Source organism: Acomys russatus, chromosome 9 (genome assembly GCF_903995435.1).
Source record: "Acomys russatus chromosome 9, mAcoRus1.1, whole genome shotgun sequence".
Taxonomy (NCBI): Eukaryota; Metazoa; Chordata; class Mammalia; order Rodentia; family Muridae; genus Acomys; species Acomys russatus.
The window spans coordinates 44,980,007-45,004,858 of NC_067145.1; the positions used below are offsets into that span (position 1 = coordinate 44,980,007).

Consider the following 24,852-nt stretch of genomic DNA (forward strand, 5'->3'; position numbering starts at 1 on the left):
CTCCCCATCCCCACCACTGCCCCCTCCCTGTTTTTTGGATCCGTTCCCTAAAACTCACCATGTTTCTACATCTGGCCCTTTCCTCACACTAGAAAGGTAAGTCCATGGTGCAAACGGTCAGACCCATGAGGATGGAGTGACTGTGACGAGTCTGTGCTTGTAAGACATAAGACTGAGGAAGAGGAGGATGGAGAGAGGACTAGCAGGCACCCCTTGTCCTCATCCCATGCTCCACATTACTGGGCCCAGCTCTGAATACACAGATGAGACCAGGAGCACAAATGTGCTTCAGAGGTAGCAGGGTACCAGGAGTGGTGGACATTATCAACTGCTCCCTGAAGCACCTCAGAGAACAAGGAGAAAAAACCCCACTGCTATGTGGTTTGCTTCAGACTTCTGCTGCCACCTCAGTCCTCAGGCAACTAAAGACCAAGCCAGTGGGAGAGATTGGCAGCGGCCCACCAGCAAAGAAAGAGGAGAATGTTCTGGCCAGATTTGGAAGGATGTGTGGGATGCACAAACAGCTGTGGTGGGCCGCTCTCTTCATTCCTCCGATGAGGTGTCTTCCTGACAAAGGAGTCAAGGATCGAAACCCCAGGCACATCCCTAATGACCCCTCCAAAAGCATCAGTACTGCTCTAGTCTCTGCAGCAGTAAGAGAAGAACAAAAGAAATGCAGGACGAGGAGCTCGGCACAGAGGAGCATCCTCGCTGTGGAATTGGTAGAAAATCAAGATCTGGGGCTCCTTTGTATTCTGAGGATTAGCAAAGGAGAAAAAAAATCCTCATTTCTATTTAACAAACAGCAGCAGGTTTTCAGTGCTGATAAGAACCCCACCCCCTACAGGGCTGCCACACACAGTGTGAGCACACAGTCTTTGAAGTGGTCCTTACGAAATCCATATCTAGATGCCAACATATTTTGTGAGCACCTACTATGGACCAAGGCTACACACTATAGAGTGGGTTCATACAAAGCTGTTAATTGAGAAAAGGCAAAATCTCCAGAGCATGGAAACAACACAAACACTGCCTTCTGAATGCCTGCCTGACTGCTTCTGAAAAGAGAGCTAGCCAGCACCACCTCCTACCAGATGATAGGCATGGAGGGGGGCACAGACGTCTGAGGGAAGGAGATAAATGGACAAATAGAGTGTTTTTAAGTATGCACAGTTAATCCTTCAAGATACACATATACATAATATTTAAAGACAGGTTACAGTGATGCTCAAAGTAAGTTGATATTTGATATAGAAAACTTTACAGATTTGTAACTCACACCTCTGGCCAAAAATCGCCTTGGAAAACATGCTAATGAGCACTGACCTGAGCAGTAAAACAACAGCGCCTTTGGGCAATTCTTTCTCTGTGTCCAGCTGTGTTTCCTGTTACTACAGTGCCTAGCAGGACTGAAGCCAGCACTAACCTTGGAAATGATCACCGCCATGGCCAGGTTCTCGGAATGGGCAGCCACATACCCCAGCATCATGATGCCAGGCAGTCGGATGTTCCCTTTGCAGGACCCAAGGCAGTCAATCACTGCGGCCACGCCTCCCGCATTAACGATTAACTGTGAAAGCTGAACGAAAAGAAAAAAGAGCTCAGACAGCACAGGACAGTCTTTAAATATGATGTGGCCACACTTTATTCAGTACTTAAAAATACCTGGTAAAAGTGAGATACCATTTGAAAAGAGCGCTGCATCTATAAAAGAAGTATTCAAGGATAATAATCCCATTATTTCAAATACCCAAATATTCATGGTGGAAAAGTTTATTGTATGGTTTTAAAATGATACAGCTTTTATCCCTATTGTAATAAATTTCAAAATTCCTCACTTAGGCACTAAGCTGAGCACTGATCCATACCTGGCTAACCACAGAGGTGCCCGATCACAGTGCCGGAGTATAAAGATGAATCAATACCCAAAGACATCAGACTTGACATCCGACCTAATCACCCACACACTAACAGTGGTTACTAGCGGGCCACACTTTGCTCTGGATAACTCAACTATGTAAAGACATTGGATGAAATAAAACGGAGGATTTTAGCATATAATGAAATGGAAAATAGATTAGTCAAAACACCCACAGGAAAAGGGGAGAACTTCAAATTCAACACAGGCTTGCTTTGTCTCTCTTTCACACCCCAAAACTCAGAGCAGAAAATCATTTTACAGCAGCTAGCCATCTGAGTGCAGCAGAAAGCCAGGGAGCCTGTGGTTGGCCTAGTCTACAGATGCAGGCTCGGTTTCACCGCTCCCAGCGGTCATAAAATGGCAAGGGTAATAGAGGTTCAAGGCTCTGAAAATCTAGAAATGGAAAGCTAGCAATAATAATAAATTGGATTTCAAATTCAAACATCAATACAGTTCTGCAGGTCTCAAATGGAGGTGAGAATGTTTGACAGTGTGTGGAGTCAGGTTTTACTGTGACTACTTGTGGGGGAGGGGCACTGATGCCATCAAGCCAACAGAACCTAGGCACACTGATGAGCATCCACTCTACTATGTACAGTCACATCGTCCAAAAGTCTGCAGTTCTGAGGGTGAGGAGCAATGACCCAGCTAGACTGCATGGAGTCTAGTTCCTGTAGACAAATTGGTGTTTTATTTTAAAAACTGAAACCAAGTATAAGTGCGTCCTGAAGCCTGCTTTTTGTTTGCTTTGCTTTGCTTTTACCTCAGGTGTATGCTTTGCGATCTCTCTAATTAAAGTGCAAGCGTTTTTCTTCACGTATTCATCTTTGTCCTTCAGACAGGTAAGTACAACCGGGAAAATCTCTGCTTCAACAACCATCTCTGCCAGGTCCACGGAATGCTTTGCAATGTGACTCAGGGCTGATAGGACCTGTTGCTGATAAGCAAAACAATAAATAGCAAGTAAAAAAAAACATTATAGAGTCCACCTCAGAGTTCAGATGTAACTTAGCCTTATAGTATTCTCGTTTCTTTGTGAGAAAAAAAGAGCTTTGTAGATATTTAGTACAACCTAAGAATTCTGAGCCTTGGGACTTTGACATCTTAGTTACAAAACTCAATTCATTTTATTTTATTTTATTTTTAGATTTTCCTGTCAGTTCTTTACTGAGTATTTTTAAACCTTTTACAGATCATTAAAATGTAGGACCTTTAGGTACGTATCACTTCTTAGTTACACACACAGGTTGCTAATTATGATGTGTGTGGAAGGTGGCACAACGCAAGCAGAATTGATGTATTTTGAGGCTTGATGTTGGTACCGTCTCAGGTGACGTCCCATTGCCTAGCTAATGGAAACAATTTGAAAACTATACACACATAGTTTTGTAACTGCTGAGTTTAGGAAGCTACCAGAGGATAATAAACATGACAATTTTCATAAGAAGTTCACATATCCTAGTGACGAACTAGACACCTTTAGGTCCGGGTTTTCAGTCTAAGGTGCTCACAAGCAAGTTATTTTGGCAGGCCAAAATTTGGCGGCCTTATTTTAATTATTAATGTTAACACTAATATTAACTAATTCATTTAACACTACCTGGAATCTTTAGCATCACACACAGATTTCTAAACAACATCCTAAGTGTGACACTCAAAGCATTATTTCCACATGTTAAAGGACCCAAGACGCAATATATTTGTGTCTGCTCTCAACAGTATTTGCTAATTGTTTTTCTCTATGACATCAGTCTGTACACATCTTCATTTCCTTGGATTGTAAGAACACTGGCTTGTCGCTGTCTCTTGACCTCAGTTGTAAATACCTTCAATTTCTCATCAGGGTTGAGGATCATCTGGGCTAAGTGAGCAATAGCCCCCACATCCACCACCGTCTGCGCTAACTCTGGCGAATGCTTTGAAATGTCACTGAGGGCCGAAGCGGCAATCCTTTTCAAAGCAATTTCTGGCTCTTGGATACAGAGTACTAAAAGAGGAACAGCTCCCGCATCCACCACAGCTTGTGACAGTTCTGTGGGTCCAAGAAAAGTAATTAAGTGAGTATGGGTGACTGACCCTGGTGCAAGCCATCTTTCACCCTGACAGATACAGCAAAGGAAAAAGGGGAGGGTGCACTTCACTCTCTCGACATCTGCATTTCAAATCAGCCTTTCTGGTTTCATAAACCATGCGGACCAATCCTGAACTGAAAAGACCACAGGTCACTAGACGGACCTCCATTTACATGAACACATTTGAGGTAGATTAGGCTGAAATGGCTTGTTATTCTTTTTTTTTTTTTTCTTTTTTTCTTTTTTCTTTCTTTTTTTTTTTTTTTTTTTTTCTTTCTTTTTTTTTTTTTTTTAAGAGAGTAAGCAGATGTCAGCTGTTTAAGCTCTGGCAATTCTGCACTTCTCAATAGGCAAGCATTTTATGCATGGTTTACAATAACAGAGAAAATTAAAGTACCAAAAATTTACCAACCACACTAATTAGGCACTATTTTGTGCTTCTTACAAGAGTAAACATTAGCATGAATCATGGACTGATAATGTCAATTTTTAAATTCCTTCCATCTTGTAATACCTCAAAAAGATTTTTAAAACTATCTTATACAAAATAGAAGGCTGTCTTTTCACTGTATGCTAAAAATAATTTCAAAGTTGAGGTTCACAATTTACCAACACACTTTTATATATAATATTAATATTTAGATAAAGGAATACATTTATCTTAACCATGTCATACAGAGAGCAAACAAATGTGATGTTAACTTACTTATCTGTCCAAGAATAACAGCTATACAGTAATAATTTTACACTTTAGAGAATGGGATAAATTAGGGTAGAGCCTTATAATACACATGCAATAAGTGCCATCTGAGAAGTGGAAAGCTCTGTCCAGTGACGCGTTCTGTCCCTGAGGAATGCGTTAACGCACATCATTTCTCTAATTGCTTCCTCTCAAGTTATGCTCTTATTTCCCCATATTTCTAGTGCCTTAGACATATAAATGTCTTAACTGTCAAACTAATAGCTATTTACCATATCACTTACATCTTTAATTTGGGAAAAAAACTTAATTTTTCAAAATATTGGTAATACTACATTTCCTAAGAGAACTAATGTTAGCAAGTACCAGCTCGGGTCTGTAATTTGTTTTCCTTATCATAATTATCTTAGGATACTCACTAATGTATAAACATTTTATTTACTCTTTCATTAAACAAGTATTAGTGCAACGTTATTATGTGCCAGCCTCATTGACCTCTTACATCCTTCTACAAATTAATACTACATTCATTAGCAAATGTTTTAATTTTTAAAAAAAAATCTGTTGCATAATATAAGTGGAAAGTTTGTATGCAATCTCAAAAACCTGAGGAAATAATAGGAATTTGTTTTTACAAATATAAATGTCAGAAAGATTTGAGTATCACGTGGCAATGTAGCAGGTTCCTCTGAAATCTCTCTGGTCTGCTGCTACACCTCCCAGAAGATGGACACGACAGCCAGCACAGAGAGCAATGCCTCTCTCTCTCCCATCCCTGCCTACCCAAGGGAATCAAGAGAACAGAAAGTACAGTGTGTGTCATTTCTAAACACTCAGGTTTCCTGTTAACAGGTTTCTGGGGGAACTCAAACCGACCCAAATTATACAGGTGCCGTATGGTAATATCCGCTTATAGGTGCCCATGGGCATGAAGGTAAACACTGTCAACTTGACACCCAGGAGGCAGACCTTCAGGCTCACTTGTGAAGAACTGCTTAGGTCAAGGTGAGCCTCTGAGAACGTCTGGGAAGTATTGTCTCAATTCACTTGCAGCAAGTGTGATTGTGGATACCACCATTCTTTGAGCAGAGGGAGCCCGGGCTCTGTCTAACAGAGACTGCAACTGAGCACCGGCACAAATGACTTCACTCATCCCTCTCTGCCCTTGACTATGGGCATAATATGACCAGTTCTCTCAAGTTCCTCCCAGGGTGGCATCCCTGCCGTGATGAGCTGAGACCTGGGAACATGGGCCATACGAACCCGCTCTCCCTCACAGTGTTTTTCACAGCAACGGAAAAGAAACTAAGGTAAGGGGCCAAACATCTCAGAGAGCCATTCGTTTCTGTGTTTTCACTCTCATACAGTTTCTAGGAGCAAAGAGCATGCAGTGAACTTCAACTCTTTAATGGAAATATTAAGCTGCCCCCAGCTAAATAAATATAGAACATCTATTTTATATTAGGCATGTATTTTCTCATCAAATGGCTATTGGAGCGACAACATCACCCCCATGTTGAACCATTAATAGTAAAGAGGACTGTCATGAAATGCTACCAAGCTCTACTCTGTGCTGTTCCCCAACCTCTGCAAAGCAGTGCCGTTAATTAAAGGTGGCGAGACTGGGAATGGCCCTGGAAAAACAATTTGCAGGGCAAGGAAGTTTCCAAGGACCTGCACTGGGCCCAGCAACTTTGTACTTGAATTCTCACATCTTTTACGTCAGCAAATGGATATGGTCCCACGATGCTGTGATCTGCCCTTGAATGTCACATCACAGGGTGTTCCTTAGAAATAACACTGGCCTCTGAGTTTCACACATGCAGTCTCTATCAGCTGAGGACACATTAGCCAAGGAATGCCACCGTACCGTGTGTACGCATCCTGCCTTCAGCCCCACTCTCTCCGTACCGTGTGTACGCATCCTGCCTTCAGCCCCACTCTCTTTTCAATACTGTATCTTTCTCCTTTTCTCAACTGCCACTTTCTCTGGTGCTTCAAGATGGCGACCACTGTGCATATGCAGCGGTATTTGCCAGCGAGGGCATGGGCTCGGGAGTCCATCTTGGCCAAAAAGACGTGAGTCAAAGTCTGCTGGAAGCTTTGTAAAGGGTTTTTTTCTGCAGTGCACTGAGATTCATAACAGCAGCAATTCCTCACTGGGTATGGCCACGTCTGCCAGCGACACGTGGAACGCCTACCCATCTGTGGAAGACATCACCAATATTTTGAGAGTGGCTGAGTACAAAAATGAAAAACATCTGGGTCCTCCATGACACTGTTCAGCTTGCAACTGCCCCGACTCTGAACTTTATATATCATTCGACATAATTTTTTTTTAAAGTTGTTACTGCTTAATCCACTGTGGTCGATGTTCAGTAACCAACAGCTAAAGACATCCAGTTACAATTCTCCCCTCCCCTCTGCCGGCTGCCTGTCTATTTCCCTACCTTCCTTCGCTTGCCAGGCATTCGTTAAGTGCTCACTGCTGGCTGGAAACCTGGCTAGACTTGGAGGAAGCAAAACAGAGTACATCCTTGTTTGAACTAGAACTTGCTCCAGGTGAATGCAGGAAGAGACCAGGAAGTGCTTCCCACCCCATCCCTCCTCTCTCTTCCCCTTTTCCTGTGCGTTTCTATTCTACAACAAAAGCAGGAGGAACCAAACACTAGAAAATTCTGTACATCTATAACTTCTCCTAAGAGAAATTCCAGGGAGCGTGTTTTCTCTCTCCCTCTCTCTCTCTCTCTCTCTCTCTCTCTCCTCTCTCTCTCTCTCTCTCTCTCTCTCTGTGTGTGTGTGTGTGTGTATGTGTGTGTGCACGCGCACGTGCACACGCGAGCACGGGTGTTTTGCCTGCATGTATGTCAGTGCTCCATAATCATGCCTGGTACCCACAGAGACCAGGAGTGGATGTCAAAGCCCTGGAGACTGGAGTTACAGAAGGCCCGTGAGCCACCATGTGGTTGCTAGGACTCAAACCAGGTCCTCTGGGAGAGCAGTCAGTCCCCTTAACCACTGAGTCATCTCTCCTCATGGAGCTCATTTTAAAACTATTTTAGAAGCCAACTTTTGGATGTTCAACTAACATGCCTTTGAAAGCAATGATTAGCATGTACACAGATGCTCACCAAAGATTGTTTCAAAAATAAAGAAAGTAGGCCAAGTATAGTGCTGAGTGCCTTTAACTCTAGTGCTCAAGAGGCCAGAGGCAGGCAATCTCTGTGAATTCCAGGCTAGCCTGGTCTACTTATAGAGTTCCAGATTAGTCAGAGCTGCACAATAAGACCTTTTCTCAAACAACAACAACAACAAAACCAATTAACGTTTTAAGAGTAGCCAAGAAATTTATCTTTAGTACCTGAAAATATGTTAGCCTCATCTTAAATTAATCTTCAACTAATCAATGATAAAGACATATCTTTTATTGTATAATAACATGTGGCCTGATTTTATACTGTTGGATAGCAGATTAAAAGTGTATATAACTATGTATCAACAGTATGTGGAGGCTTGGTGCAGTGGTGCCCTTGTGGGATGTAGTTTGGGCGTGGGGGGTAGGATGGTTAGCTCAAGGTCATCCTCAGGTCTGTAGCAAGTTTGAGAGAAGCCTTAGCCACATGAAGTCCTGTGTTTATAGCCATTTTATTCACAATAACTAGGAAACAGAAGCGGCCTAGAAACCCATTAACTGATGAATAGATAATGAAAATACAATACATACAAAATGAAGTTTTATTGAATTGGTAGGTTAATGTATAACACTGGGAAAATATATTCAGTAAAGTAACCAAAAAAACAGAAACAAACACCTCTCACCATACCTAGTGGCACACACCTTTAATCCCAGCACTTGGGAGGCAGAGGCAGGTGGATCACTGTGAGTTCGAGGCCAGGCTGGTTTACAAAGCGAGTCCAGAACAGCCAAGGCTACACAGAGAAACCTTGTCTTGAAAAACAGCAGCAACAACAACAACAATAATAATAATAATAAGCAAGCACCTTATTTCTCCCTCATCTATGGACTGTGTTAGTTAGGGTGACTGTTGCTGGGATGAAACACCATGGCCAAAGAACCCTGGGGAGGAAAGGGTTTATTTGGCTTACCCTTCCACACCACTGTTCATCATGGAAGGACATGAGGACAGGAACTCACGCAGGGCACAAGCATGGAGTCAGGAGTCGAGGCCATGAAGGGATTATGTTTAATGGCTTGCTCAGCTTTGTTATAGAGTCCAGGACCACCAGCCCAGGAATGGCACCACCCACAATGGGCTGGGCCCTTCCCCGTTAATCACTAGGTGAGAACATGCTGGATCTTTTGGAGGCGTTTTTCTCAGTTGAGGTTCTCCCTTTTCAGATAACTCTAGCCTGTGTCAAGTTAAAACTAGCCAGTACAGGACACTAGCTTCAACTTTCTAATTTTGTGTACTTCACTTAGAAATAGGCTGTTCTTTCCTGCCAGCTTCTTTGGGCCAGAAGATGCTCTGTAGGCTGGGGGAGGAGAAAGGGCATTAGAGGCCTAACCCATCTGTGAACCTCTGGGCTACCCCCTCAATCCTTAATCTCACTTCTTAATTAGGCATTAAGAAGTTGTCTGTTTGGATCAAAGGTGGTAAACTCAGTGCCCACAGGGCTCAGGAATGAAACTAAGAAAATAAAGCCTCTACAAACAAGGAAACTGGGACATTTGGGTGCAGTGAAGGACAAAGCCGCTATCTTCAAGGGACAACAAACAGTTCCCACCCTTAGCCCTGTGTGGCTGTGCAAGTATATAGCTGTGCTGTTGTCAGACTTTTCTAAAACGTGGAGTTCCTTGCCCTTTAAGTGTTGGCAACTTTATTATTTTTTTTTTAAAGGAACTCTGTGTGAGACAGCAGAATGCAGGCCAAATAAAACACATCCATTTGGGAGCTGGCTTCAAACTCAACCACCATTTTACAACCTTGGGCTTAACTCTTAGGCCTTCTTAAATGACCTGAGCAGGGCTTTCAGGATATGGAAACGTATTGCTCTTTCTACCTTTAATTCTTAAATTCATGTTCAGGGGGGTCTCATAAAAGAATGAGCACATAGTGATGGTATAAAGAAAAACGAAGGGAGAAATCAAGAAATAATGAACAGCTAAACATTAGCCAACCAAGGGCCCCAGGCAATCTAAACAAGGGTGATCAACTTCTTTTTCTGTTCATAATCAGTACACAGAAGAGAAGGGGAACTTGAGCAAAATGAAATGATTCTGAGAACTCATAAATTAAAAACCACACCAGATGAAGAAGCTTTCAAAATGAGAAAAGGAAGAGAAAAAAATCGTGTGTGTGTGTGTGTGTGTGTGTGTGTGTGTGTGTGTGTGTGTGTGTGTGTTAGCAGACAAATTTAGCAACCCCGCTGGGATCCTAATTTCTTTACTTATTTTATTTCTAAGCCCTGCAAAGATATATTGTAGCCTGTTTTCTTATAAAACTACCAGAAGTCACAATCCAATGCCTTGCACATAGGTGGCCCTCTTTCAGTTTAAAAATTGGCTAGCTGTTTTTTTGCTGTAGCCATAAAAATAAAACAGATAGCAATATCACTTCCAAACTTTCATTTATTTGTTTACTTACTTATTTAGAGACAGAATCTCCAGCCTCTGGGGCTGGTGGCCTCAAACTCATTATGATGTTGAACTTCTGGTTCTCCCGCCTGAGCCTCAGAGTGCTGGTTTGCATATCACTTTACACATTGCTGGAGACCTATGCTTTGTATGTGCTAGGCAAGCAGTCTCCTAACCGAACTGTAGCCTCAGCCTGACTAAGGCTTTTTAAAAAGCAATATAGAAAATACACTGAGAACATAACATGGCATAGATAATCTGGCATTCCATTCAACCAAAATGTCAGAATTAGGTGAAATTATAATTAAAAACAACAACAACAACAAAAAAAAACAAAAAAGCAAAACAAACAAACAAACAAACAAAAACAAACAAACAAAAAAACCAAAAAAACCAAAAACCTGTAGTCCCAAAGCTTCAGTATGGTCTTAACAACAGCTCTTCCAAGCAAAATTAAATTAGTCTTGGTCTAACCCAGCTGCTAACCATTGGTTTGGCTATCTACTACTGTGTAATAAATCACACTAAACTTAGAAACCTAAAGCATTTACTCTGTAGTGGTCCCGTTGGTCAGCAATATGGAAATAGTTTAGCCCAGGGACTAAACCCTAGTAAAAGACTGGGCTGGGCGCCTGCTTCAGCCATCTGAAACACACTTCCAAGTGCACCCACGAGCCTTGAGAGAGATTTGCCCTTCCCAGTATGTGGGCTTCCCAGTAGGCCATCCAAGGAGTGTATGCCTAAAATGAGTGATCTAGAACGCGCGATCCAACACCAACCCTGCATTCTGGAACTTGGAAGTTACTTCTGTTGGGGGAGGAGGCCACACAGGATTTGCACAGTAGGATGCAGACATCCGAGACTGGCTCCCACAGCAACCTGTGGGATGTAACATCCGTAGCCAACAATCCCTCAATCTGGCTATAACTTCGAGTTGATTGATTGATATCTTAACTTGAAGATAGAACTGGTAACCGCAGAGAGAGGTTTCTGTGCATCATGAAACGGTCTCACGTGATTTTTCTTTCTCCTCCCCCATACAAATGTCACTGTCTTTCTGTCATCCACAACTCACGTTCCTCTACTAGATCTTCATAATCATTGGCTTGGCCCTAACGTACGTACTGAGTGACAGTTTAAGAAGTAACATATCTACATTTGCTTCCAAGGCAAAATGATTCTGGCTCCCTTAAAAGCTCAAGTGAGTCAAACAGGCCACTGATCTACAGATAATGGGACTTTGGTTAGACATTACAGTCAGCCGGCTTGGACAGAGCAGGCAGCGCTTACCTGGGCTTCTATAAAAGCAGCCTCAAACATGGTGTGGAAAAGTCAAGAAATGGAGACCAAAGAAGAGAAAGCAGAAGAGGAGGCAACCTGGCTATGGCCCGAATGGCAGTAAGTGGGAAGTTTAGAGCGCCCTCAGCATCCCCACCCACACTTTAGCCTTTGACAAAGCCAAGCTCCTGGGCGCGCACGCATGCACGCATACACACACACACACACACACACACACACACACACACACACACACACACACACATGTTTTTAAAAAAGCCAACACAGCAAACCAAGTGGAATGAGTTCTTCACAAAATATGATTTGCATATCTAGAAGTGTTTTCGTGTTTTCCACTTGCTTGATAGAGTCTGGCACCCATGGTCGGGATTTCACATGGCCTACAATGTTAAAAAACATTTTGGAAAACGCCAATGTTTATTATTCAGACCTCAGTGGTGTTCAGTTTTGCTTCAGCCCAGTGTTAGGTAGAGTCCCTGCCTTGTAAAAACCCACTGGGATGGAGAAGGCTGTACAGCCAGAGGTTACAAGGTTCTGATGGAATTCTCTGTGGCGTCAGGCCAAGGAGGGCAGCAATGGAAAGGCAAACAAAAATAAGGCACTGGAGATTAAAAAGGTCACACCATATGCCAGGCGGTGGCGGTGCACACCTTTAATCCCAGCACTCAGGAGGCAGAGGCAGGGGGATCTCTGTGAGTTCCAGGTCTGTCTGGTCTACATAATGAGTTTCAGGATAGTCAGGACTACATAGAAAAACCCTGTCTTAGAAAAAACAAACAAGTCAACGAAACAAACAAAAGTCACACCGGGCTCTTAGGAAAGACGACTGTGTTTCTGAGTTTCTGCCATGCCTCCCTTAGTGGTTCCCCAAAGGGCCCCAGACTTCACTGTCTACTTTGAATTCTGGATGGAGCTAACCCAACACTTTTTAAAGATTCTTTTTCACTTGACTTATGTGTCTGTGTACAGGCATCTCTCTGTGTGTACACATAAGTGCAGGTGCCCATGAGGCCAGAGGCGCTGGAGTGGCAGCAGGTGCAAGCCACCTGACACTGACGCTGGGAGCTGAACTCAGGTCCTCAGGAAGAGCAATGTGTGCTCTTGACCACCGAGCCGTCTCTTCAGCTCCTCATCTGGTATTTTTAATGTTTGTCTGAACTGACACTGGGTAAGTGTTGCCATTACTTTCCTCAGCTAGTCTCCATGACAGACACGTAATTGGCTTTGTTTAGCTTGGTTATTTTAATTTCTAGTACAAGGAATCTCTTTTGTATTCCGATCACATGTTTAGATAGTTTTGAGTATGGATGTGTGGGTGCATGTTTGCATACGTTCGGTACGCATGCGTTTGGAGATCAGAGGTTGGCATCAAGTGTTTTCATCACTTTATTTATTGAGGCAGGTGTCTTACTGAACCTGGCCAGTTTAGCTAGCTTGGCTGGCCAGTCAGCTCTGGGGATTACCTGCTCAGCTGTGGTACCTGTGCCTTCTATTTAAATGTAAAGCTCATGCTAGGGCCCCTAAAATGGCTGTGGAGAGGGGTCCTCTTGCTCTCCCTCCCAGAGTGATTGCACTGAATAAATCCCCTTTCTCTGTTCTCACTATTACTTATTTGCTTAATTGGCCTACTGAAGATGGGTGGTCGAGCCTGGCTTGTTAGGGCTGCTGGGCCAGGCTCTCACCCTAACAACTTCAGAAACACTGTTTGAGTAAAATGCTTTGATGTAATTAACTTATTCTGCACTTTGAAAGCAAGCTGGGCCATTCATCTAAAACCACATATGAAAACAAAAAGCCCCCAGATATATCAGCCAGCATTGTACACTTGCTATTTCCTGAAGACAATGGCATTAAAGATCCTGGGAAGGCCAGGTGCTAAGCATATCTCAGTGCAGAGCACAATTCCTGCAGTGACAAAGTCCTAAGCATTCAATAGCTAACTTCTCTCATAGAAGGCTGTGAAATGCCCAGCTGGAGCACTTTCAGATTTCAAATGTATTGTGCCTAATGTAGTCCAAGAAATTGAGCTGCAAATTCAAATGTTTCCCCTCCATATTTAAAAGGTGTTATGTGAAGTGAAAAGTAAATGAAGTTCAAGAAGCAGGGTGGCCCAGACTCTGTGTGGGACGTGTCACAGAACTGTGGTCAAGCCAGACTCTGTGTGGGACGTGTCACAGAACTGTGGTCAAGCCAGACTCTGTGTGGGACGTGTCACAGAACTGTGGTCAAGCCAGACTCTGTGTGGGACGTGTCACAGAACTGTGGTCAAGCCAGACTCTGTGTGGGACGTGTCACAGAACTGTGGTCAAGCCAGACTCTGTGTGGGACGTGTCACAGAACTGTGGTCAAGCCAGACTCTGTGTGGGACGTGTCACAGAACTGTGGTCAAGCCAGACTCTGTGTGGGACATGTCACAGAACTGTGGTCAAGCCAGACTCTGTGTGAGACGTGTCACAGAACTGTGGTCAAGCCAGACTCTGTGTGGGACGTGTCACAGAACTGTGGTCAATACAGACTCTGTGTGGGACGTGTCACAGAACTGTGGTCAAGCACTTGGGCACCCTTGTCTTTATCTGCTCTGCACACACAGCGATTTCTCCCACATGTCTAAACATAAAACCAAAAGTGAGTCCTAAACTAAAAGAATTTGAGGTTAGGGGCTGGAGAGATGGCTCAGAGGTTAAGAGCACCGTCTGCTCTTCCAGATGTTCTGAGCTCAACTCCCAGCAAACACATGGTGGCTCACAACCACCTATATCCTCTAATGCCCTCCTTTAGTGGGCAGGTATACATGCAGATAGAGCACTCATATACATAAAATAAATAAAATCCTTTAAAAAAAGAATTTGGGGTTCTATCAAGGACAGGAGTCAGACAACTCTCTTTCTTCTCCCAGGTGTCATATCATTGCCTTCTGTATTTCAAGTCCCAAAGCCGGTCAGCGATCAACTGAGCGGTTCTGAAGAAGAAACTGAGATGGGCCTAGAGTAGAGTTTTAGGGGCCTTCGCTTTTGGGTTGTACCCCATCACTCATATTTCACTATCTAATATATATTATTTAATGCGTCATAAATGTTTGTTTTGTTTTGAGACAGGTTCTCATGTAGCTCAGGCTGGTCTTGAACACAGTATATGGTGTCCCATACATTCCTGTCCAATGTTAGCCCGACTGTCTGCATGCCCATTGGTACTAATTATTTTTTACCTCTTAGCCAATTTATTTTATTCTGCCCATTAAGAAAGATATGGTGGGGAATAGGGCTTCCTCAAGACCCAGCTATCCCACTCCTTGGAATATACCCAGAAAATGCCCTACCACACAACAGGGACATATGCTCAACCATGTTCATAGCTGCTCTATACATAATAGCCAGAACATGGAAACAGCCTAAGTGTCCCTCAGTAGAAGAATGGACTAAGAAACTGTGGTATATTTACACGATGGAATACTACTCAGCTATTAAAAATGAGGAATTCCCGAAATTTGTGGACAAATGGATTGATCTAGAAATTATCATAATGAGTGAGTACACCCAGAAGCAAAAAGAGACAAACGGTATATACTCACTTATATCAAAACACTAGTCCAAGGGATACGTACCATGAAAATCTTTACTTACCAAGAAAGTGGGTCAGAGGAGAGGATATCCGATTGAGACTTTAGGCAAGAGTAGCATGGAAGAAAGAGGAAATTGTAGGACCCACAGGGTCCTGGAAACCTACAAGAAGAACGTTATGACAGGCAGATCTGGATCCTGGGGTCATCCTCAAACTAAGGCACCAGCCAAGGAGAATATAGGCAGTAAGCTTCGAACCCCTACCAAGACCTAGCCGATGAACATGATACTCTCCACCGTTGAGTGGAGAGTGAGATCTGACTCTCACACGAACTCTGGTGCCCCTTTTCTGACCATGTCCCCCAGATGGGGAGACCTGGTGGCACTCAGAGGAAGGATAACTAGTTACCAAGAAGAGACTTGATATTCTGAGAGCATATATAGGGGGAGGAGGTCTCCCTAGGTCACGGACATAGGGGAGGGGAGAAGGGGAGAAATGGGAGGGAGGGAAGAATGGGAGGAAACAGGGGAAGGGCTAACAATCGAGATGTAATATGAATAAATTAATAAAAAAAAGAAAGATATGGTGATATGAAAATAAAAGTTTCTGTAAAGCAAAGGAAAAATATAAGCAAAGCAAACAGACAACCCACAGAAATAGAGAAAACCTTCGCCAACCACAATTTAGACCAGGGGTTAATATCCAGAATCTACAAATTACAGGAATCAAATACCAAGCAAATAAAATTGCCAATCAACAAATGGATAAATGAACTAGTAGGTTTTTTTTAAAAAGAAGCAGATTCATCACTGTGCTCTCGACGCCTGCTTCCCATCCGTCCTGACTCCAAGGCTGCAACATCACTAGCACTTGTCTCTAATCCTGATCATGAAAATTTGCCCTCTTCAAAGTTAATTACTTTGAAAATTGGAAAGTAGATTTTAGGTCGTTGCATCATAAATATGTAAGTTTAAGGAGTAATTCGACCTCCCTAGGCCATTCTGCCCTCTTTGTGCCATTGATACGTGCACACCGAAGGAGATGAATATTTATAAAAGTTCTAAAATCTAAAGTCTCTTCCTTTCTCATTTCACTATTCTGCGTACGACAGATGAGAATCATCCCTTATGCTACCCATCTAAAAAAGTGCCCTGCAGTGTAGCAAACGTTCGTGTGGTGTCCACAGTGGCCCCAGGCTGCAGCAGCTCCATCTTAGCTGAGCTGCGCATAAATCAGACTGAAGAGGAGCAGTGGACACATGTGGGACCCAGCCCCGGCAATTAGAGGCGGAGTGTCTGATGTCATGGGGAGTGAGAACAGAAGGACACACTCCTTCCCTCGCTGGGGTGAGGGGGCATGGTGAGAAGCTATTGTTTACCCAGGAGTCCCATCAGAAGCTGTGGGAGACCAGAGGTGCCTTCTAACCACGCCCTCGCAGCGTCCTCAGCTGGACTCCAGCACAGAATCACGCATAGGCTGGAGAATACCTGAACTCCTCTTTGCTAGACTTAAAGTTCAGTCAAAGCTTACTATCAAAAGATAGCCTGATTTTTAACTAAAGCTCTCAACACTTAAAACGTAGTTTTGAGGCCAGGTGTACAGATGTTTGCCTCAAAACACTAAGGCATTTCTTACCTTAAGCCTCAGTCTGCACTTTAATTAGGCCACCCATTCTCAGCTGAGGTGCCAGCTTGGGAGACTGGGGACAGGCTCCTGACGTGTCTCTCTGTGCCTGCTGGCCCACCGCCCGGTGGCTACAACCCTGCTGCTCTTCCTATCTCGCACCTCGTGCTTCTAGTCAGACACTTCTATCTCCAAAAAGGACTAGGCCTTGAAAAGCGTGACTAAATTGGTAAGTAACTGACCTGTTAGCAAAGTGGGGAAGACTAGCAAGAAAGGAGAAGGAAGGGGCCACTCTGGAAGAGGGGGGAGCTGACCTCAGACCCCCAACCTTCTCAAGTAAGGCATGCCCCCTCTGGCATTCCACGTAAGGTCTGAAACCTTTGAAACCATCGAACATCTTAGCATGAACACTAAAAAGAGAACAGTGAATGGATATTTGTCTATCTCAGTACGTTCCCTTTTCAGGAGAGCATTGAGAGAGAAACCAGGTATGTGATGGTAACTATTTCGTTGCCTTTGATCTGGCTGTGACTGGCCACTTCTGTGGAACTTGACAGCAATTCTGTCTTTCATTCCAAAAATTGATGCAGTGATCTCTTCGGGGAGTCTCTGGGCCCTAGGCCGCTAACTACAGTAAAGTATTACATTACAGTGGGAATTCCACATGGGATCCAGGTCATGGAAAGGAAGCAGGATGTGATCCCGAGGTCAGATCCTACTTCCGAACCACAGTGATAGCTCCCAGACTGGGCAAAAGGGAAGATGGGCAGGACATCCCTGGTACCTCCCCACCAGTGTGCCTGTTTCCGAGCTTCTATGAACTACGCAGAGAGAGTCATCACAGGGTGGAACACATCCTTTGACCATCGGAACCTACTAAATCCACCTGACGCTCTTGGGTTCTGATTGGAAACACTGAGTTCTCCCAGCACACTAGTGTTGACTGACGGCTTACAAACTCCAGGTAAATGGAGTGAAAAATCAATATGAGTCTTTCTAAAGACGGTAAGAGTTTTCTTTCTTGGCTTAGTTTCCTGTTGTTCTATTTCTATTCTATCACTAGTGGTGTCCCCATTTTAAGAACCAAATATAACCAGAGACAGCCTCTGCCTGCCTCTGCGGGTTTCCTCCAGCACCGTCAGGAAGTGGTCAGCCCAGATGCACAGTGTAGCGGCTAACTCAGACTCGGGTGCAGACAGGTTTAGACCTGATTCTCATGCCACCGTGCACATCACTGCAGGGCTCTTCTCTAAGTCATATTTTCTCATCAATCAGAGAAAGAAACACCTTAGGGCAGCTACAAGCACAACGATAATGTATTGGAACTACAAGGCGCAGAGCCACAGCCTCATGATAGTGACCCCCCTACACACACAAACACACACACACACACACACACACACACACACACACACACACACACACACACACACGTGCTGTTCTTTATACACGCTGGAAAGTCTAGAAGTGACAAGATGCATCTTTAATTCTACCAACTTGGCAGCACAGCATGCATTTTATAACTATATGCATAGAAAAGCCCATTTTATAGTATTGGTACTGTAATATACTACTTTCTCCTTTTTAGCATTATAATTACTTTCCCTCCTTGCCATATAGGGACCATAATTACCTTTTACTTTGTTGCATGAGATTTTATTAAGTGAACTACTATATAATTCAACCACTCAAGTTCTGTCAAATATTTGAGGCATTTTGATACTATAAATAATGCTATAGTAACATTTCTGCAAACACAGCCTTTTCACTCTGTAACATTCTTTCCTTTGGACCAATTTCCAAACCAGGCATTGGAGTAAGCGTGAGCTCTCCCGTGACTCCCACTAATTTTGACAAACCGCTTTCCATTCATTTATACAACCTGTACTTCCTTCTCCAACGTCATAAATGTCGTTCTATTCTACCTTTCATTTTCTAAATATTCAAGCCTTGCTCCACAGCGAAGGCTAGCCACAGACATTCATTCCTCCATCTTCCGAGTGGCTGGGCTTACGAGGCACATGCCACCACACCTGGCTAAAAGCCATCCATGTTATGACATACTTCCCAATATTTAATACTATGGACATGTACTCACCAGGCACCTGGCAAGCACTGATGGGAGCTCTTTGCTTGTAGCTGCACCACCCTCACTGCAAACGTCAGGAATGACTCTCAGCTACCACCCTCCGCTCAGATGAAGACGTTAACGTTCAGAAGCGCCAACACTGTGGCTGAGCTCACATAGCAGCTGACTGTAGTGTTTAGACTAGAATCCAAGAGCGTGGCTGTCCTGCCCTGCTCCTCTTCCCTGACCAGCAAGTGGACATCCTGTTCAGTATTCAGTTTGTTGGTTCCTAGCAAAGCTCATCATTTTCAAATGCCATTTGTCATTTGCGCTTTGGCAACTTCTACGGAGAGATGGAGCAAGTCCACCCCCGGTGCATCACTTATCAGTCATGTGTCTGCACAGCCTTCTCCCAGGAAATCCCCAACCCATCTTGTTGACCCCACCAAGATGCCAGCTTACACATGAATGGCTCCCTTATTTTCTTCCTCCTCCTTCCTGATAACATAGGGGAATACAACATTTCTACAACTTGGTATCATCTGACTATATCATTTATCCATGTGATTTGGCTCCTTGATTGCCTTGGAATGTCCTGTCGTGAATGACAATGAGCTCAGAGGATGACATAACCATCTGACCAGTCACCAAGACTATATTTATCTGGTTGGTTGGCTGAATGTTTTGTTTGTTTATTTTGGTTTGGTTTTGAGACAGTGTCTTGCTATATAACCCAGGCTGGTTGAACTTGCTTTGAGTCTTCCTGCCTCTGTGTCTTGAATACTGATATTACAGGTGTGTACCGTTACCACTGCCTGCTAATCCCACTCTGCCATACCACCCATCTCCTTCCAATTTCACTAGTGTTAGGATTCAAATGTAGAAGTGTTCTTTAAAAATCTAACCCAAAACAGTATGGCTCTCCTTCGAGACTGCTCTCTCATGATGTACAGCAATGCCTTTAACTCCATTGATGATTTACTAAACAAAGCTCTGTATTTAACAAATCTAAACCTGCTTGCACCCCAGTACCTGCATTATGCCTTGCAATGTATGCAAGTGCCCAGGCTGCAGCTTCCTTGACTCCAGGGTCAAAATCCTCCAAGCATATCACCAGTGAGTCCAGAGCACCACAGTCAACGGTGGCCTGCGCCAGCTGAGGAGAATGTTTTCCGACTGCTCGCAGCACAAAGGCAGCCGCTTTCTTGTAGACACACTACAGGGAAAAGAGAACAAACCCAGAATCTAAAATAGCTGAAAGCAACACAAAACATGGCATTAGCGTAAAGCACAATGGCCTATGAATGCAAACACTGCAAACTGTCGGCCAGCATGCTGATTCTTTGATGCTCCCCATTGCTTCTGTCCCGTAACTAACCTGGAAAACAGACACTTTATAATTTATGCTACAAATGTTTAACTTTGAAGCATGCATTTTGAAATTGTATAAAATCAAATATAAACATGGTACTTTCTGAAAATTCATAAAAGAATGGGATTGTCTGTATCTGCTTGATACTGACAGGTTCTGTCTGACTCCGGGAAATCTAGAACGTTAGCAAGCTAACTGTCTCTTCTCCTTTACTTGCCCTCAGCCTCTAAGCATGACAGGCTTTCCCAACCTTAGCAAATCAGCTATGCTCCAAGCTACACCTATTACTCACAGAGACATTAAGGGAAAACATTCACAACATTTATAATATTTCTCCTGGTTAAAAAAACAAATGAAGTAGACAATAGTAGTATCTGCTATTCCTCTGTTCTAGAAAGGCTTTTCTAAAGATAAAAACAAATCAGCCATTGTGTGAATTATGAATGCAGCTTCATATGCATCATATGCCCTGTGTGTAAATTTCATTCGGTTAAGGAATAAAAAACTGAAAATGAAACACGGGAGTAGCATGTTTCTCTCTTCATGTTGCTAAAAAGTTAAATATACAGGAAATGTTTGGCTACAACACAGTTGTTATCTGACCAAAATAATAAAGAGATGATCTCATAATTCTCTGTTGGTTTCATTGCTTGTTTGGTTTTTAAGGTAAGGTCTCACTGTGTGCACTGGGATGACCATTAACATACCCCACAGTCCACGCTGGTCTTGAACTCACAGAGATCTGCCTGCCTCTATATCCTGAGTGCTGACATTAAATGCAGGCACCATCACACTCAGCTGATTTTTACAGTCCTTGTCAATAAAACCCAATTAATCTCCCACTTGTCACTATCAGTTTTAATTTCTTTATATTAACTACTGTCTTAATTATTTTCTGTTGCTGTGAGGAGACACCATAATCAAGGCTGCAGGCAGGCATAGCTCAGGAGCAGCAGCTGAAAGCTTCTATCTGATCCACAACCAGGAGGCAGAGAGAAAACTAACTGGAAAAGGCTGGCATGGGCTTTGGAAACCTCAAAGCTCATCGCCAGTGATGCACTTCCTCCAACAAGGCCACACCTCCTAGTCCTTCTCATACAGTTCCACCAACTGGGGACCAAGCACTCACGTATATGAGCCTACTATGGCCATTGTCATTCAAACCACCGAACCATGAAGAACCAGCTGACTACAGCATTTTCTCTCAAAGATTTCTAGTCACTTAGATTAAAACATAAGCAACAAAATTTATAAGAGAAAGAAAGCACACCAAGTGTATTTTAACACACCATATCTAAAACAGTGACACCTGTTAATGTAAAAAATACATACTATATAATACTGGTCTGATGTTTTTTGTGACATTTAGTTTCTGATATTATATCCAGAGCCCAATCTCTACTAATTTATTATCAAAATTAAGGTAGAGTTTTTAAATAACTTTCTAAAGATGACTTTATTATAATCATAAAAATGGCACATTTCTTGTCATTTTCTTAAACTAACTTGACTTTTTATTCTGCAGAATTATCAGATTTGTAACATAAAGTTATCGGTATCCCCCTGCTAACTGCCATTGCCTATAATTCACACTTTTGATCACATTCGCGTTTCTTATTCCTATAATCAAAAGAACTGAAAATAAAAGTAAAATCAGAGGGCTTCTTAACTTACAAAGAGGGCATAGTTCACTGCCACTGTGCAGATGACAGAGCCTGGCGGCAATGCCTCACACCCTTGCTTTCCTTGCTGTCAATTTGCCTCCTCACTTCTCTGTCTAGTGTTAGACAGTTAGTCATGCTTAGAAAACTATCGAGACTTTCCACATGGGATGCAAAAGCATAGAGCCTGCTCTCCAAGGAAAGACTGATCGGTCCAGAGAAGAAAGCCTGACAGCACATAAGAAACAGGAACACCCACAGAAAAATGACATTTTTATATAATTCTCTGAAAAGGCATTTAAAAGATAAACCTATGAAATGAAAAAAATGTCTTCACAGTTAAAATGTTTTTAGTCTGGTAAAATAAACAGCATAAAATTCCCACATTAACTATGGTGCGTTCCCAGTGTTGTGCAGGCAGCACTACTGTCTGGTTCTAGAACATTTTCACAACCCAAGAATCCCTTAAAACTAAGCAGCCACTCCTTCTCTTCCTTCTTCCCCAAGCAACCCATGAGTTAGCTTGGATTTACATATCTTATATTCATATAAATTATACTATATGCCTGCATTGTTCACTGGCATAATGATTTAAGCACCATCCATGGGGCATTTAGCAGGACTCAGTTCCTTTTTATGACAGAACCACAGTCCGTTGTATGGGAAAGATAGGATTTTTGTTTTCTCATTTATCTGTTGATAAGCTTGGGTTGCTTTCTCCCACAGACTGCAGTGAGTCACACCGCTCTGAACATCTGTGTGTGACTTTTGTGAGCGTTGCATTTGGTTCTTTCAGATGCACAGCCAGAAGAGTTGCTCATTCGTGTCACCCACTGCATACCTGCTGAGTTACTTTTCGTAGCAACCATGTCATTCTACATTCCTTCCAGCAATAGCTAAGGCTCCTGTTTCTTCACAGCATCCTCACTTGTAATTTTTCTTAAAATATTTATTATGGTCATCCTGGTGAGTGTGCCACGACAGCACGCCATGCCTTTGGCTTGCACCTCTTACCGAGGCTGCTGGCTTTCTCTTGTGTTTGCTCCCCAGTTGGAGGTGTTCTTTCAGGCAAGTATCTCTTCAAGTTCTTTGCCCATTCTTCATTTTTATTTATCTTTTTGTTATATAAGTAGTAATCTAGTCTTCAGGATGTCAAAAGAAGGTGCATACCTGCATTATGATAAACTAAGAGGGTGGAATGGGTAGTCTAGAACCCTACTTACAGACAGCAAATAGGTAGCTGGTTAGAAACAAGAAATAAACCAAAGTGCTCTGTGTGTGTGTGTGTGTGTGTGTGTGTGTGTGTGTGTGTGTGTGTGTGTGTATGAGAGAGAGAGAGAGAGAGAGAGAGAGAATATGTCTGTATGAATGTGCATCTGTGTGTGAGTGTGTCTGTGTGTGTGAGTATGTGTGTGGGAGTTTATGTGTCTGAGTGAGTATGAGTGTATTTCTGTGAATGTGTGTATGTGTCTGTGGGTGAGAGGGTATGAGTGTATCTGTGTGTGTGTGTGTGTGTGTGTGTGTGTGTGTGTGTGCAGCCCAGAGGCCAAGTTTGAGGGTCATCTTCAGCAAAGTCTCCTGCTCTTTGAGACAGTGTCTCTCTTTGGCTTAGCTCAGTTACACTAGGCTACCTGGCCAATGAACTGCAGCGGTCCTTATGTTCCTGCCTTGCATCCTGTGCTGAGAGCAGAAGCATGTATGGCCATGCCTGCCAATTTTAAACGGATTCTGGGAACAGAACACAGATCCTGCTGTTTATGGGGCAAGCACTTTATGGACTCTCTCTGCAGCCCCCAGAGGATGCTTTAAGAAGAGCTGGAATGCATGTTTACTTAGAAAAAGGCATTATCAAACTTTCCATTTAACACAGTCTCTCCCTCCGGGTTGTCTTTCTCTCTTTCTCCTGCATGTAAGAGCTGTGAAAGCAGCTGTATTCCTACTCAGGGTGCTATATTCTTTCTGAGGTCAAGCTAAAGCTTTGAAGTGTAAAGAAACACTACATATGTCTAACCCCCTGAACTTTTTGCATAGTCCTCTTAAATTAACAGTAATGAAAAAAACCACCCAGCACCCCCAAAGCAAAATTCCCTAAAGCTATTTGCACGCACATATAGGAATCTAAGGTTGTATTAGCATCCTAGCATTCTAATGCCTCCAAGTTTACAACTGTGCCAAAGCTACCAGTTTTTAAAATATAGTTTATTAATTTATTCATATTACATCTCAATTGTTATCCCATTCCTTGTATCCTCCCATTCCTCCCTCCCTTCCATTTTCCCCTTACTCCCCTCCCCTATGTCTGTGACTGAGGGGGATCTCCTCCCCCTGTATATGCTCATAGGCTATCAAGTCTCTTCTTGGTAGCCTGCTATCCTTCCTCTGAGTGCCACCAGGCCTCCCCATCCTGGAACACATTGGCACAGGAGACAACTTCCTGAACAGAACACCAAGCTATCAATTTTTATAGTCTAAGACCAAGAAAAAAGTTCCTGAAAAAGTCTTACATTCTGCTCTGCCAGTGAATAGACAAGCTGTGGAAGAATGTCGCCCTTTACAACTGCCTCTGCTAAGTCATCGTTGTAGTTGGCCAGCCTCCCCAGAGCCAAGGCAGCAGTCTGCTGAATCGTTGGGACCACGTCCAGAAGAAGAGGCCTCAGCAAAGACATGATACCTGAGGTAAAGTATGAGAACCAGAACTCAGCAAAAGTTTACTTTAAAAAGCAAAACATGTGACTTAGCATATATGCAGTCAGAAAATGGAGGGTTAAAAACAAACCAAAAAAATTTATTAAAAAAATTGAACATTAGGCATAGTGTACACACCTGTAATGCCCTCCTTTCAGGGGGCTGAGGCAAAGGGATCATGAGTTCAACTCTCTCTCTCTCTCTCTCTCTCTCTCTCTCTCTCTCTCTCTCTCTCTCTCTCTCTCTCTCTCTCTCACACACACACACACACACACACACACACACACACACACACAG

General features: G+C 43.1%; 1 protein-coding gene across 3 annotated transcripts in view; it reads right to left on the bottom strand.

Annotated features, from left to right (window-relative positions):
- Positions 1-24,852, bottom strand: part of Spag6 (sperm associated antigen 6) — a 54,636-nt gene that overhangs the window by 17,032 nt on the left and 12,752 nt on the right. For all 3 annotated transcript variants that reach the window (XM_051151264.1, XM_051151262.1, XM_051151263.1), the window contains 5 exons: positions 24,375-24,541; positions 19,870-20,053; positions 3,748-3,953; positions 2,685-2,858; positions 1,427-1,579 (listed from right to left, as the gene is read on the bottom strand). In XM_051151264.1, the coding sequence (XP_051007221.1) occupies positions 1,427-1,579; positions 2,685-2,858; positions 3,748-3,953; positions 19,870-20,053; positions 24,375-24,541 (884 nt within the window). The remainder of the gene's footprint in view (positions 1-1,426; positions 1,580-2,684; positions 2,859-3,747; positions 3,954-19,869; positions 20,054-24,374; positions 24,542-24,852) is intronic.